A 15,725-nucleotide genomic window follows, 5' to 3' on the forward strand; every position below is an offset into this window, starting at 1 on the left:
GTGCCGGGCTTCCCGAGGAGCCGAGGAGAGCCGGAGAGCTGCCAGGATGCAGGCTGTCGAGAGATGCACCGAGCCGGAGGGGCTGCTGGAGGAGCCGGGGACCTACCGAAAAGCCACCCGAGGTGGGGAAGCCCAGCAAGAAAAGCAGATGGCCTTGGCGACGGTGGTCAACATCCACAGCACGGTCAGGGAAGATGGTTGGGATGAGCCGATCGTCAGGCACGAAGCATGGGATGAGGACGTGCCGAGGGGAGGTGGTGGCCACGGGGATGAGATGGGTCAAACTCAGCCCCTGGTCCAGGCAGGCGCCAGCGGGGATGAGAAGGGAAGGACCACCAGCTCGCCCCGGAGCCTGGGGTTGTGGGTGGAGGACAAGGATGCTGCCACCGTCCCTCGAGGGGATGGGCATGGGCAGGACTTTAACCCTCCATCCCCAAGGTGTGGGGAGGAGCGGAGGAAGCAAGTGTGGGAGAAGCTGCAGCGCCTGGGAGAAAACATGGCACGGTGGGAAGGGAGGTCCATGAGAGACCTGGCAGTCAGGCTGGTGGAGGTGATCCTGCAGACAGAAACCAAGGTGTACCCTACGGAGACAGGGAACAAGAGTGACCGGCTGGAGCAGGGGCAGGGAGGAGCGAGAGCCAGGGCGGGCAGCTCGGAGGTGGTGGGTGCTTTGGTGGACGTCTGTGCAGACATCACCACAATGCAGCAGTGCCCACGGCTGCAGGACCTTGCCACGTACCGCGACGTCCCCGTCTCCATTGGTGGGACGGTGTACGGGGACGATCAGCACCTCCCCGCCATGCCAGAGCCGTTTGAGAACGAGCAGATCTGGGAGGACCCTGACGATGACCTCCTGGAGCAGGGACGTCCACCGGCTCTTCCTAGGCCTGCGGCGCTGGTCCACTGTCTGATGGTGGCAGAGGTCGGGAGCGAAGAGGAGTGGAAGGAGGAATTCCCAGACTTGTGGACGCAATACGAGATGGACTGCGGGCTGGTGTCCGGGGAGGAGGAGGTGAGCGGGGCACCGGTGCCCTTCAAACGGCAACCCCCATTTCCAGCAGACATGGAAGACGCCGTGGCGAGCATCCTGCAGGACCTGCTGAATAACGGCGTGGTGGTGGAAGGCATCTCTTCCTCCAACAGCCCTTTGCTGCCCATCCGGAAGGCCAACGGGAAGACCTGGCGCCTGACGCTGAATTGCAAAGCCATCAACAAGGCCACCCCCAGGGTGGTGGCTCCGGTTGTCCTGAACAGGACCAAGCTCGTGGCGAACCTCAGCCCCAAGAGCCGGTATTTCTCCATGGTGGATCTATCGAACTCCTCCTTTGCCATCCCCTTGGCAGCAGGCTCCAGAGCCAGGTTTGCCTTCACCTTCAGAGGCCGGCAGTACCTCTTCACCCGGCTGCCCCAAGGCTTCCACAGCACCACCTCCATCGTGCACGGCCGGGTGCTTCAGATGTTGTCCCAGCTGGCCCAAGGAGATAAACCTTGGGTTTTGTCCTTCGTCGATGACATCCTCATCGCTGGGAAAAGCCAAAAGGAAACCAAAGCCCGAACGAGGAGAGTCCTGGAGCTCATCCAAAAAACAGGCTTTAAAGCCAAGTTTGAGAAGGCGCAGCTCGTCCGGCCCAAGGTGGACTACCTGGGGATGACAATCGGGGCCGAGGGGCGAGAGATCCAGGCCAGCAAGCTGGAGGCCATCAGCAAAGCGCCCAGGCCGCGGGATGTCCACGACCTCCGCTCGCTGCTCGGGCAGTTCGGCTCCTTGCAGGATCACATCCCCGACTACTGGGAGCTGGCCCGGCCGCTCCACCGCCTCACCACGGAGCGGGTGGAATGGGAATGGGGAGCGGAGCAGGAGCAGGCGCTGAACCGCCTGAAACACGCCGTCCTAACTGCGCCCACCCTGCGATTCCCCGATAAGTCCCAGCCCTTCGTTATCAGGCTAACGACCAGCAGAGAGACAGCAGGAGCTGCCTTGCTGCAGGAGGACCAGCGGGGACGGCTGGTCCCGGTGATGCACAGATCCCGCATGCTGAAGGACCACGAGGTCTCCTACCTGCGGCAGGAGAAGGGGTGCCTGGCGGCGGTCTGGGCCGCGCAGGTGTTTGAGACCCTCACGGGACCGGCCCCCGTCCTCATCCAGATGCCCCATTCCCCTTGGAGGTGTCTCCTACGGGGCGAAGCGTTGGGGTCCCACGGGACGAACCCACACCCGACGCGGTGGACTCTGCTGCTGGTGAACGGGGGGGAGATGTCGAGGGGACCCCAGCCTGAGTGGGGACACCCCCCTGGCACCCCGGTGCCCACCGCTCCCCCCCTACAGCAGCTGCCCTCCCACGTCCCCAAGGCCAACGTGTGGTTCGTGGCCAGCGAGAAGGTTCACTCCATCGGCTTTGCAGCGGCCAACCTGGAAGAGCGGTGGCTGCTCGGGGTGGCCGAGGGTGACTCGGTGCCGGGCGCGGAGCTGGTGGCCCTCGAGCAGCTCCTGTGCCATCACCGATGCTCCTCACCCCTCTATTTGTACACCGGCTGCTGGTCCTTGGTGGAAAGTTTGCAAAGCCAGACCGGCGAGTGGGAGCCTCGGGCGAGCTCCGGCGAGGGTTTATGGCCGAGCATCTTATGGTGGGTCCACACCAACCCAGGGACGCTGCATGTCAGGTACGTGGGAGGGGACGGGAGCGAGGACCCGGAGGAGAGGGAGTGGAGCCAGAAAGTGGGCAGGAGGGCCGAGGCGATATCTGGCAGGGCCGAGGGCAGCTGGCAAATTTGGGAGCCTTCGAAGCACGAGAGGCAGGAAATAATCGCCCGGTGTCACAGCTATTTGCACGAGGGGGTGACGGGGACCCTGGCGAGGGTGCGGCAGGTTGCGCCCTGGGAAGGTGACAGCGGGCAGGTGGCCCGTTGGGTGCAGAGCTGCCTGAAGTGTGCTGCAGGCAGGGACGGAGCAGGCAGGGACGGAGCAGGCAGGGACGGAGCAGGCAGGGTGCTGCCCCAGCGGGCAGAGGGGCCGTGGTCGCAGCTCCAGCTGGGCTACGTCAACGGCCTCCCCGAGACCAAGGAGGGGCACTGCTCCCTCTTGGTGGTGGAGGATGAGTTTTCGGGGTGGGTGGAAGCCTTCCCGATGCGGGAGAGGACGGCGGAGGAGGCGACCGAGGTGCTCTGCAGGGAGGTTTTTGCACGGTACGGGACGCCTTGTGCCATCCGTTTGCTGCGCGTGCCACGGTTCCTCCGGGATGCCGTGCAGCCGGTGATGGAGGCATCCGGCACGAAGCTCCTGTGGGACACCCCGCAGCTCGGCCAGGCGAGACCGGCCACGGCAGCCCTGCTGCGGCTGGCCCGGCGGGCCGGCAAGGAGTGGGTGAAGATGCTCCCCTTGATCCTGGCGGGGATCAGATCCGTCCGGGTGCAGGGAGGGGTGCTAAGCCCTTACCAAATTATTTTTGGCTTCCCGTTGGAGATGCGGTGGGGATGCAAGGGGCAAGTCTGTCCCCAGGGCAACGTCCTCACCTGGCTCAGCCAGCTGCAGGAGGACGGGGCCGGCTACAAGGAGCGGTTGGAAGCCGCGCTGCTGGGGGGCTGCCCGGAGGGGGATGCTCCGTGGCCATAGTCCCCCATTTCCTCCATGAGATTGCTGTCTCCGTGTGTTCCGGCTCATGTTATGGGGTGAAAATGGGTGTACTGGATTTGCTGGGGGGCTTTTAGGCAGGACTGGGGGGCTTTTAGGCAGGACTGGGGGGCTTTTAGGCAGGACTAAGCAATGCCCAACCTCTTCTTGCTATGATGTTCAAGCGCAGGGAGGGAAGACTTGCTGGGTATACTGGTTTTGGCTGGGATGGAGTTGGCTTTTTTCATGGTGCTGGGCTCTCCAGCTGTGACCTCAATGGCACTGGGAGCACTGGGATGGTATTACCATCCCCAGACCCATCGGGCTTGGGGGAGCTGGGCCAGCTTTTGCTCAGGACCATGGGAGCTGGTGAGCGATGGCCTTGGTGTCCCTTGCTTTGGTTTATCTATTTCTGTCTTTTTCTATTTCTCCTTCATTTATTAAATGATTTTTGTCTTGACCCACAAGTTTTCTTGCTTTTCCTCTTCCTTTCTGGGATAGAGTTAAATTTCTCCATAGCAGCTTGTGGTTTGGATTTGGGCTGAGAACAGCGTTGACCTCCCAGCCCATCCAGTGCCACCCCTGCCATGGGCAGGGACACCCTCCACTAGCCCAGGTTGCCCAAAGCCCCATCCAACCTGGCCTTGACCACTGCCAGGGAGCCAGGGGCAGCCACAGCTTCTCTGGGCACCCTGGGCCAGGGCCTCAGCACCCTCCCAGGGAAGGATTGCTGCCTCCCATCCCATCTCCATCTCCCCTCCTGCAGCTTCAGGCCATTCCCCTTGGCCTGTCCCTCCCTGCCCTTGGCACCAGCCCCTCTCCAGCTTTCCTGGAGCCCCTGCAGGGACTGGAAGGGGCTCTAAGGTCTCCCCGCAGCCTTCTCTTCTCCAGGCTGAACCAGCCCAACTGAATCCCATCTCGAGCCTCAGCAGCCTTTGGGATCAATGGAGGAGGAAAGAGGAGCCACCAGTGTCCAACACCCAAAGTCTCAACCCCCATTAGTGACCTCCAGGTGATGACCTTATGCTCCTCATGGTCTTCAAAGGGTTGTGGGTCCGTATCCCTCTCCATCTCTCAGGTTGTAGCTCTCCAAGCCTCTCTGCTACTTAAAATCATAGAAATCACAGGATCATTTAGGTTGGAAAAGACCCTTAAGATCATCACGTCCAACCATTAAACCAAGTGTTGAAGGCAATGGAGGGCGACCACAAGCCCTCTGAGTGCTCAGACCCTGCGAACCCCACGCTCCGGTCCATAAGCTGGTTAAAGCCAGAGGAGCAGCGCGGTGGGAGCTGTGGGCTCACCTGGGGACCCCCAAGTGAAGAGCTGCACTCGATGGCAGGATCTGGGGCATGGCAGGTAGCCCAGGGGCTGGTAGCCCAGGGACTCGTGGCAGGGACCCATCTGCCACCCCAGCAGAAGTATATTTAGCCCTTCTGCAGCCGCAGAGCCAGCAGCCTAAACGCTGAGTCAGCACGAACGCAAGAGAACAACCCCGCCGCTGATTTAGCACCAGCGTTTAGCCGGCTGGTAAATCCCGTAGCAAGGCGGCGGTTAAAATAGCTGCAGCTGAAGGAAGCCGGGATCGGCTGAGTTGGACATCCCTGGATCGGCTCCACCGGCTCTGAGTCATCAGGGACGGCCTGAACGGGCTGAGGAAGAGCAGCAAACTGCAGCTGCCGAGGATGAGGATGGTGGGAAGAAGAGCTCAGCTGCCAGTGAGCATCCTCCAGCAGCCACCTCGTGAACCCCAAAAAGATGCCACGGGTTGGGGTATCAGAGGACGCAGCTGCTGCAAGAGCATCGCGTGTGGTGATTAAACAATTGCCGTGATACACGTTGGCATGTTCCCCGGTACGACGTGGTGGGGAAAGTCTGGGGAAGCAGCAGAGAGACCCCCACAAACGCTCCCAGAAATGGCCAGGGGGGTGAGGGGGAGGCCCCAGGACCCCAAACCACGAGTCGGTGATGTCCAGGAGCCACGTCCGAGTGAGGAGGGGGTAGGCAGGTGCTGCTACGGGGAGTATCGTAGAAAATCAACTGCTGTAACCCAGCTGAGAGGGGCCTGGGGGCTGCCGCAGGAGTAGCAGAGGTTTGGCCGGCTGGAGACCATCCCCCTCGGTGACCCAGGGGTGGCCGGGGGGACCCGAGGAGGAGGAGGAGGGAGGCCGTGTGGGGAGGAAGGCAGCCTGGGAGCCCGGCCGGGTCTCAGCAGAGGGCAGCAGCAGCCCGACACGAGAGCCTTGGTGGGGAGGGGGGGTCTCGGCAAGGAACCCCTGAACGTCCCCGACCCCCATGGGACCCCCGCCCCATGTCTCTGACCTGGGACCACCGCTCCAACCCAGAAGCGGAGAGCCAAACCACAGCACCCTGGGTCCTGGGCAGGACCCCAGACCCTGAACCACAGCACCCCAACTCCCTCACCCAGGTCCAGGGGCCAGACTCGGGACCCCAGCCCCAGCCCCCAGCCCCCATCTCCCTGACCCAGACACACGTACCCAAACCCCCAAGCCTGACCCCAGCCCCTCACCTCCCTAAGTCAGACTCCTGAACCCTGCTGCCTTGGACCAGGACCCCCTTCCCGGACCAGGACCCCCTCCCCAGACCAGGACCCCTTCCCCAGACCCCCTCCCCAGGCCCTGACCCCCTCCCCGGACCAGGACCCCTTCCCCAGACCAGGACCCCCTCCCTGGACCAGGACCCCTTCCCCAGATCAGGACCCCATCCCCAGGCCCCGTCCCCCTCCCCAGACCCCCTCCCCAGACCCCGACCCCCTCTCCAGGCCCTGACCCCCTCCCCAGATCAGGACCCCCTCCCCAGGCCCAGACCCCCTCCCCAGACCCCAGGCCCCCCAAAACCAGGCTGAGTGAGGCCGGCCTGGCCGGGCCCAGCAGGGCCTGGCGTTGGCCAGACATTTGTTAGCCATTAGGGCCGGAGGGAAGGAGGGCGGGCGCGGGACCAGGCTTTCTTCTCCACACAAACCCCAGCACCTCCCTCGCCTTTCGGTGGCCGGCACCCAGCCCGGCCGGGCTCTGCCGTCCCCCGTCCCGCGTGGGCAGAAGGCCATGGGCGAGTGGGTGGCCGTGGGGATGCTCCACCACCGTGGTCGTTTTTGAAGGCTCCCCAGGAAGTTTTTTGGGAGCGGGGGGCCGGCGGCGGGGAGCAGCCCCGGCCATGCTGGCCTCTCGCTGACGCTCGCCGGGAAGAGACGTGCCGGGGCGGATGCGGGAACCGGGGTGGTGAGGCCTGGCTCGGTGCAGGATTGCACCCACCGCCCCCCCAGATCGGGGGCTATGAGAGGTGAGTGGGGGGCAGCCGGGGGGGTGTTGGAGCCGGGGGGAGAGGAGCGGGGCTGGTGGCACGGGGGACAGGAGGGGACGGCTGTGCCGGAGCAGCGGAGCTGGGGGGGCAGCCGGCACCGGGTAGATGTACCCCCAAATCCCACTGCACCCCTGCTCCCCACGGGCAGCGTCTCCTCATGGCGGGGGCCAGGGACCCCCACAGCGGAGGTGGGGGGGTGGCCAGGGCTCCGGGAGCAGCGGCAGCGCTTCCCCCGCTTGCTCAGATCCCATCACTTGTTGACTCGGTGGGGCAGAAAAGCAAAATTTAGGGCAGCAGAAAAGCGAAGGGCCATGCCAGGGAGGACGGAGGGAATCGCTGCCGCCCCCAGCCCAGCGAGCCCCCCGCCCGCCGCCCCTCTCCTGCCCCCCTGCCCGCTTTTACGTGGGGGAGGCCGGGCTTTATAAAGCAGGGGATGCCGGTGCCGCGGTCACTCCGGCCGTGCCTGCAGCCCCCCTACGGCACCCCTGGCTGGAAACCTTCCTTCTGCCGGTGAGGAGGATGGGGAGGCCCCGGGCAGGGGGTGTCTGGGCTGGTGGGGGGCTGCGGGGGGCTCTTGGCCATGGTACAGCTCCCGGGGAGCTTTGGGGAGCTGGCGGGGAGTCACCATCCCCCCGTCCCGGGCTCCTTCGGGGTCGGGTACTGGCGCTGAGCACATCCCCCGTGCTGGGGCCACGGGTGGGATCCAGCCCATGGTGTTTCCCACCCTGCGGGAGGACCCCAACTTGTCTCCCACCGGGTAGGGGGTCCGGGCTGGGTGCTGGCTGGGGTGGCACATAGGTTTTCTTTGCCCCCACGGTTTTTGCAAGAAGGGGCTGGGAAGCCGCAAAGCCCCTCGGGGCTGGGAGCCAGGAGCTGTCAGTTTCTCCATCACCTGCTTTTTGGCCAAATTCAACCGAATTTCCCCAAGTTTACGGGCTCAGAGTGCAAGGGTCCCAGCCGAGGCGGTGGAGTGGGGACGCGTCCCCACAGGCTGGTGCCACCGGGCTTTGGCCAGTTGAGGGGGGGCAGCGATGGCTCCCGTGTGGCTTCCCAGCTTTTTCCCAGGGACTGCCGGCATCCTCGGGGCTGGGAGCAGGAGAGTGCAGGCAGCAGGTGGGGTCCCGGCAGTGCAGGCAGCTCATGTCCCTCCTGTGCTGGTTTTCAGAAGACGAGCCGACGGGAGGAGAGGAAGAGGAGATGCCGACCTTCAGCTACCGACCGAGCGGTAAGGATGTTCCCCGGGGTGGGCAGGGGGTGCGGCAGGGCCTGATCCTCCCCTCTCTGCGCTCAGCCAGGGCACGGACCAGCTGCAGCCGGTGCCAGAAGAACCTCTCCCTCCAGACGGCCGTCAAAGTCCTCTACATCTTCTCCATCCTCCTCATCGTGGCCGTGACCGTGCTGGCTGCCTTGGGTGAGCACGGGCAGGGTTGGGAGGTCCAGCTCCTGCCTCCCCTCCTGCCCTCCTCCAGGCAGCCCCTCGGGGATGCTGGGGCTCCCCCAAAGAACCTTGAGCACCCAGCCATGGAGAGGAGCATCCAGCCCCCCCCTCAACCTGCCCCCGGGTTGGATGTGGGACCTTGTGCATGGTGCCACCTCGCCAGGGGATGGCTTTACCCTCAGCAGAGGGATGGCGTGCTCCCCAGGGCTGGACTCCCCCCCAGACATGCTTTGTAGACCGTAGCCAAACCCCAAACCCAAAAGCCCCTTGGGACACCCACCCTGTGAACCCAGCACCCACCACCCACCCAGCTCTTCAAGTCCTGGCCACCCTCCTTGCCAGGGAACAAAGTAGGAGGAAAGGTGTGGAGGACACTCACAGCCCGGTGCCTGCCCACCTCCCTGACCCTCCACCTTTCCTCCACAGTGTTCAAGAAAGTCGACTCCATCTCCAGCGACATCAGCTCAGCCCAGACCTATTATGAGAAGAAGATTGTATCCATCCAGGAGGACCTCCAGGGCTTGGGTGAGTGGCTTGTACTTGGACCTGGAGGTCTTCTCCAGGCTTCAGCACCATGTATTTCTCCAGATGAGCAGAACCCAGTAGAAGCATCTCTGCTTTTCAGGTCCTGGGGCTCCCCTAGAACCAAACCCCCGCTTATCTCCCAGGATTTTGGGAAAGGACAACTGTACAACCCCGAGGGTGGTGTTGGTGGTGTTGGGCTTTTTGGGGAACTTGCCGCACAGAGGTGGCAGGAGCTGGATGAGGGTGGGATGCTGGTGGCATCAGGATTGTCCCAGCGGTGGCTCCGCAGTGCCCATCTCCAGGGTCTGCAAGGACAAACCATGGTGAGGCTCCTTCCTCAGCAGGAGGGTCTCCACGCCCAGTGAGGGAATGGGGTGGGGTAACAGACCCGTCTGCCCTTCTTTCAGATGAGAAGACCTCAGGGAACTGCTCCCTCTGCCACGAGACAGGACAGCTGGGCCAGGAGATCACCAAGTTGCAGGGTGAGCTGGAGGAGATCCAGAAGATGCTTTTGGTTCAAGAAATCCTGCTCGACCGGACCTCCAAGACCCACGATCAGCTCTCGTCCACCAGCAACAAGATCACCAGCGAGGTGGACAACTGCTCCTTCTCCATCCGGCAGGTCAACGACAGCTTGGGGCAGTTCCTGGCCCAGATTGGGGGCTGGCAGGTGGTCACCTCCCAGCTAGACAGTTCTCTCAAGGGCTTGACCCAGGAGCGCTACGATGTCCGAGCAGCCATGCAGCAGATGAACTTCACCCTGGGGCAAACCTCCGACTGGATCCAGGTCATCCAGAGGAAGACGGATGAGGAGACGCTGATGCTGCAGAAGATCGTCACCGAGTGGCAGAACTACACCCGCCTCTTCAGCGGCCTGCGGGCCACCTCCTCCAAGACCAGCGAGCTGGTGAAGAGCATCCAAGGCAGCGTCGGTGCGGCGGTTCGGCAGGTCGGCCAGAATTCGGAGAGCATGCATGACCTGGTGCTGCAGGTGATGGGGCTGCAGCTGCAGCTGGACAACATCTCCTCCTTTCTGGATGACCACGAGGAGAACATGAACGACTTGCGCTACCACAACAGGTACACGCAGAACCGCACGGCCGAGCGCTTCGAGACCCTGGAAGGTCGCATGACTTCCCACGAGATCGAGATCAGCACCATCTTTGCCAACATCAACGCCACTGACAGCCACGTCCACAGCATGCTGCGCTACCTGGATGACGTGCGGCTCTCCTGCACCCTGGGCTTCCATACCCACGCGGAGGAGCTCTATTACCTGAACAAGTCCCTCAGCCTGGTCCAGGGCACCACGGACCTGCTGCGGGAGCGTTACAGCCTGCTTAGCGCCCGGCTGGACTTTGACATCCGCAACCTGTCCATGGTCATGGAGGAGATGAAGGTGGTGGATGTCCGGCATGGGGAGATGCTGAAAAACATCACCATCTTACGAGGTAAGGTGCATCCTGGTGGGGGACAACCTAAGCCCTGCCTGGGGTGGGTTGGAGCTCGGCGTGTTGGGCAGGCAATTTTGGGGGCTCTTCCTTCTGTGGTTGAGCATGGTGGGATCTGGGCTCCTTGGGAGTGTCCTGCACTGTGGAGGACTCAAACCACCATTGCTGAGGCCAAGGCAATGCTGGGATGCACAGAAAGGCACCCAGACACTTGCCCATGGATGCAGAGGTGTCCTGGGGATGGAGCTGCGTGCCCTCGGCTTGCAGAGATGTCCCTGCATGGGAACACAGGGACAGCGGGGAGGTGACCCACGTCCTTCCAGCATGGCTGGCCTGCACACTGGTCCCAGTGACCCCTCTTGCTGGTCCTGGTGGAAAGAGCATGGCTGCCCCTGGACGAGGGTGCCCAAAGCTTCCCCCAGTGGCTTGGGTGGCCTGGGGACATCTCCATCCACCCAGGGGAGCAGCTCCACCACGGGCTCCACGGAGCACACGGGCACCCCAGCAGCTTCCTGCTCCGCCATGGACCACCCAGCCTGGAGCCACATGGCAACCACATCTGCATCGTTACAGAGCTGTCCTAATTAACGAGCCCAGCCATTTCCTGGATCTGGTTTTAAGGGAAGCCCTGTGGTGGCCCCACAGCATCGTGCCCCCGTGCAATGCCAATTGTCCTTGGAGCCCACTGCAAGGGCTGCAGGGCTGGGGGAGCCAGGCTCAGCTGATCCCGGTCTTAGCAAGGGCTGCAGGGCTGGGGCATCTCCCTCTGTCCCCACTTTGGGGTGCTGTCCCCCCATATTTCCTATTCACCCCTCCTCTCCCCCCAGGTGTACCCGGCCTCCCGGGCCCCCGCGGCCTCAAGGGCGACGTGGGCGTCAAGGGCCCCCCAGGAAGCGAAGGAGAGAAGGGCGACGCAGGCAGCCTGGGCTCGCCGGGCCCCCAGGGACCCTCCGGCCCCCCAGGACCCCCTGGCCCCCAGGGCGAAAGGGGTCCCCTGGGCTTAAAAGGCTTCCCTGGCCTGAAGGGTGCCAAGGGCAGCTTCGGGCAATCCGGTTCCCGGGGACAGGGGGGACCCAAGGGAGACCCCGGACCCCCAGGGCCGGCTGGGGTGCCGGGGCCGGCGGGACCCCCTGGCCCACAGGGCAAACCGGGACTCCCCGGGACCCCCGGGGCTGTGGGCCAGGCCGGCCCAACGGGGCCCAAGGGAGACCCCGGTTTGCGAGGCCCCCCGGGGCTGCCGGGCCCCCCCGGCCCCCCAGGACAGTAACCCAGCCTGCTGCCAGCCAGGGCACCAGGGCGGCGGGAATGGGGGGGGTCCCCACCGCCGCCCCCCCGGACCCTCAGAGCATCCCCCGCAGGGGTGTGAGGCAGAGCCTCGCAGGATGGGGGGGGCAGAGGGGTCCCGGTCCCCCCGCAGTGCGAGGGTCTGGGGCTGGTCCCCGGCTCTCAGGGATGCTGCTGGCTCCGGGCTCTGGGCTCGGCCATTCCCGGGTTTCCCGTGGGATGGGGTGCAGCTGGTTTGTGCCCTTTCCCTTTCCCCGGCCACCTCCGTCCCCCAAAACCCCGCGCTGCCCCCCCCAGTGTACTCCCAACACAATAAAGCTGTATGGGGACGGGCGGCTCCTGTGCTGGGGACACCGGGGTGGGGGGCCGGGGGTGCGCCGGGGGAGCATCCGCAGCCAAAGGGCCGCTGGCGGCGGGCGCGAGCGGTGGGGGGAAGCGTGGTGTACCTTCCGTGTGGGCACGAGCGTGCGTGGCTGCGCATGAGCGTGCACGTGTGGGCGTGAATGTGCACGAGTCAGCGCGCACGCGTGTGCACGCGTGTATGAGTGAGCATGAGTCAGTGTGCATATATGTGCACACACACGTGCGTGTGTGCGCATGGGTGAGCATGCATGTACACGTGTGCGCGTGACTGCACGTGCTCATGTGTGCGCGAGTGGGCATGCGTGTGCACGCGTAGGCTTATGCACGCCCGTATAGGCCCGCAGGCAGAGGGTGCCCACAGATGTGTGCACATATGTGCATGCAGACGTGTGCGAGTGTGCACGTGTGCCGTGTGAGACGCGGTCTCTGGTGGGGACCCCACTCCTGCCCCCCGGCAGAGCCCCCTCCCGGCTCACCACAGCTGCGCTTCCCCCCCTGCAGGGACCCCCACAGCCCCCCCATGCCCTTGGCAGTGAGAGACGGGGCTCTAGGCTCTCCCCCAAACCTCAGCCCCCCCCCCCCCCCGCCCCTGCCCGGGGATTCCCTGCCTGTCCCCAGCGCTTTGGGGGAACCCCACCGGAGCAGAGGGGTGCCCGGAGCCCCAGGTACCCGAGCTGGGGTCGGGGTGCCAAGAGCATCACGGCGCTGGGGATAACCGCCAGGCCGGCCCCGTGGTCCCCGTCCCCTCCATCCCGGGGAGCCCCGTGCCCAGCCAGCCCTGCCCGGGGCACAGGATCCGGCCGCCCGGGCGGTTTATTGCTGTTGGCAAAGCAGTTTCCTGTTTTCATCGCAGAAACAGCCCGGGGCTGGTTATTAACACGGGCCAGCACAGCCCCGGCCCTGGTTTGTAGCTGCCATGGCTGGAGAGGCAGCGCAGGGCTGGGGGGGGCTCCGAGCAGGGGGCGGTGGGGGGAGCAGAGACCTGACAACTCGTTACACAGATGGGGCACAGGCTGACAGACCCCCGGGCAGCGGCTGGGCAGGGCTGGGGCAGCGCTGCTGGGGCTTGGGCCAGGACAGAGCCCTGAGCCCCTGGGGGGGGCTGCTGGGGGGCACCCCAGTCCCAAGCTGGTGACAAGGGACAGGATGCAAACCTGCCCGGTGCTGGGGGCGCGGGTCGTGGGCACCCTGCAAACCTGCCCGGTGCTGGGGGCGCGGGTCGTGGGCACCCTGCAAACCTGCCCGGTACTGGGGGGGGACATGGGCACCCTGCAAACCTGCCCGGTGCTGGGGGCGCGGGTCGTGGGCACCCTGCAAACCTGCCCGGTACTGGGGGGGGACATGGGCACCCTGCAAACCTGCCCGGTGCTGGGGGCGCAGGTCATGGGCACCCTGCAAACCTGCCCGGTGCTGGGGCCACGCCAGCCCACCTCGGGGTCCTGGACCCCCGGTGCCGTGGGTGCTGCGCCGCAGTGAGTCCTCGTGCGATTCCCACCCACGCCTGTGGCAAGGACACGGCCACGTGCGCCGGATGGTCGCACGCCGGAGGCACACAGCTGGGCTGCGGGTGCTGCTCGGGGTGCGGGTGCTGCTCGGGGTGCGGGTGCTGCTCGGGGTGCGGGTGCCAGGAGCGGGTGCTCCCTCTGCCGCGCTGACCCCCGGCACCCAGCACCTACGCTGGGTCTTAACGAACCGGGCGCATCCGCCCGCGCCACCTGCGTGCGGCGGGGTTCCCGGAGCCTTGGCCATGCCCGCCGCCGCTCCGTGCCTCAGTTTCCCCAAACCAGGTGGGACCTGGCCGTGCTCTAACCCCCCACCCTGACCTCCTCACCCCTTCCCAAACTCCTGCGTCTGCGGAAAGCCGGGGCACATCTGGCCGGGGAGCGGCCTTAGCATAACACGGAGCAGCGGCTCTGCCAATGTTTGTGGATGGACGGCCGCCTCCTCTCCCCGGCCTGCGAAAAATGTGCAAGGGCAGAGCTTTCCCCCCCCGGCACCGGGCAGAGCTGCGCTTTCTGGGCGGCAGCGAGGGTGGGCGATGGGATTTCAGAGCTGGGAGCAAAAGGATTAATAAATAAACAAGGAGCGGAGGCGGGAAAGGGCCGGGCGGGAAGCGCTGACGGCAGCTGGGGCCGATCGCCTTCAAGGGGGTTTTTCTTGGCGGCTGCGGGTCGGTGGGGTGGGAGCGAAGCACCTGGGGCTGCCGGACCTCTCACCATCCCTGCCCTTCCCGACGGCTTGGCCCGGACAGCCCCGTGGAAGGGTGGTGTGGACCCAGCACCTCCTGGCCCGTGGGCAGCGATGCTCGGGGTGCTGGGGACACCGACCCACAGGCAGCGATGCTCAGGGTGCTGGGGACACCGACCCACGGGCAGCGATGCTCAGGGTGCTGGGACACCGACCCACGGGCAGCGATGCTCAGGGTGCTGGGGACACCGACCCACGGGCAGCGATGCTCAGGGTGCTGGGGACACTGACCCACGGGCAGCGATGCTCAGGGTGCTGGGGACACCGACCCACGGGCAGCGATGCTCGGGGTGCTGGGACACCGACCCACGGGCAGCGATGCTCAGGGTGCTGGGGACACTGACCCACGGGCAGCGATGCTCAGGGTGCTGGGGACACCGACCCACGAGCAGCGATGCTCAGGGGTGCTGGGACACCGACCCACGGGCAGCGATGCTCGGGGTGCTGGGGACACCGACCCACGGGCAGCGATGCTCAGGGTGCTGGGGACACCGACCCACGGGCAGCGATGCTCAGGGTGCTGGGGACACTGACCCACGGGCAGCGATGCTCAGGGTGCTGGGACACCGACCCATGGGCAGCGATGCTCAGGGTGCTGGGGACACCGACCCACGGGCAGCGATGCTCGGGGTGCTGGGGACACCGACCCACGGGCAGCGATGCAGAGGGGTGCTGGGGACACCGACCCACGGGCAGCGATGCAGAGGGGTGCTGGGGACACCGACCCACGGGCAGCGATGCAGAGGGGTGCTGGGGACACCGACCCACGGGCAGCGATGCTCAGGGTGCTGGGGACACCGACCCACGGGCAGCGATGCAGAGGGGCCACCACCCGTCAGTAGCTGCCGGAGGACACCGGGGCAGCCGGGCGGGCACCGTGGCGGGCGCCGCAGCCAAGCACAACAGTCGGCAGCTGCAGGGCCGCGGGCGTTGCTGATGGCTGCGCAGCTCAGGACCGGCTGTCGGGTCGCCGGCCCCGGCCCACACCCGCGTCCCATGAAAGGGCCCATTGATGGCGGGGAGGAGGGAGGCCTGGCAGCTGGGTGCCCCCAGCTCCTCGCCCCCCGCCATCCTCCCGGACTCCTGGCTTCTCCCCTGCCTCTGCCAGGGGCAGCTGGGAGGGGAAAGAAAACCAGTCGCTGCACCGTGCCTCAGTTTCCCCATCAGCACCGGTGGCGGGGGGTTGCACATCGGGTCCCTAAAGAGGTGGGACACTGAGGAGAGCCTGGGGGGGTGTTAGCTGGAGTCACCCCGGGTTCAGGACAGGAGAAGCAAGAGGATGCACAGCCCACCATCGCCATCCTCCTCCCAGCAAGGAGCCGGGGGCTGAGAAGGGCCTGGACGCCCTCGCTCTCCCCAGCCCCGCAGGGCTGGGGGCAGGGCCAGACGCTGGGAACCACGGACGGTAACTTGAAGTGCAGCGTTACTGGGCCTGGCCCTTGGAGCAGGGGAGGTTTTTCTTCCTGTAATAATTGAGTCGTTCTCTGAT

General features: G+C 65.4%; 1 protein-coding gene across 2 annotated transcripts; it reads left to right on the plus strand.

The window, feature by feature from the left end:
* The first annotated feature begins 6,553 nt into the window (after nucleotides 1-6,553).
* SCARA3 (scavenger receptor class A member 3) lies at nucleotides 6,554-11,950 on the plus strand. Of its 2 annotated transcripts, none has more exons than XM_075750263.1 (6): nucleotides 6,554-6,907; nucleotides 7,994-8,153; nucleotides 8,220-8,339; nucleotides 8,793-8,891; nucleotides 9,299-10,342; nucleotides 11,170-11,937. In XM_075750263.1, the coding sequence occupies exons 2-6, from the start codon at nucleotides 8,069-8,071 to the stop codon at nucleotides 11,607-11,609; spliced, it is 1,788 nt and encodes a 595-aa protein (XP_075606378.1). In that variant the 5' UTR covers nucleotides 6,554-6,907; nucleotides 7,994-8,068; the 3' UTR covers nucleotides 11,610-11,937. The 2 variants fall into 2 exon arrangements, with proteins under 2 accessions (XP_075606378.1, XP_075606379.1); XM_075750264.1 differs by having other exon boundaries at nucleotides 6,728-6,907; nucleotides 8,094-8,153; nucleotides 11,170-11,950.
* Nucleotides 11,951-15,725: the final 3,775 nt, after the last annotated feature.

Source organism: Balearica regulorum, chromosome 3 (genome assembly GCF_011004875.1).
Source record: "Balearica regulorum gibbericeps isolate bBalReg1 chromosome 3, bBalReg1.pri, whole genome shotgun sequence".
Lineage (NCBI taxonomy): Eukaryota > Metazoa > Chordata > Aves > Gruiformes > Gruidae > Balearica > Balearica regulorum.

Excerpts from the sequence above, each read along its gene's own strand:
- SCARA3 (XM_075750263.1), top strand. The coding sequence starts at position 8,069 with ATGTCCCTCCTGTGCTGGTTTTCAGAAGACGAGCCGACGGGAGGAGAG. Across the intron at positions 8,892-9,298 it reads GGAGGACCTCCAGGGCTTGG|ATGAGAAGACCTCAGGGAAC; the intron begins GTGAGTGGCTTG and ends CCCTTCTTTCAG. Across the intron at positions 10,343-11,169 it reads AAACATCACCATCTTACGAG|GTGTACCCGGCCTCCCGGGC; the intron begins GTAAGGTGCATC and ends CTCTCCCCCCAG.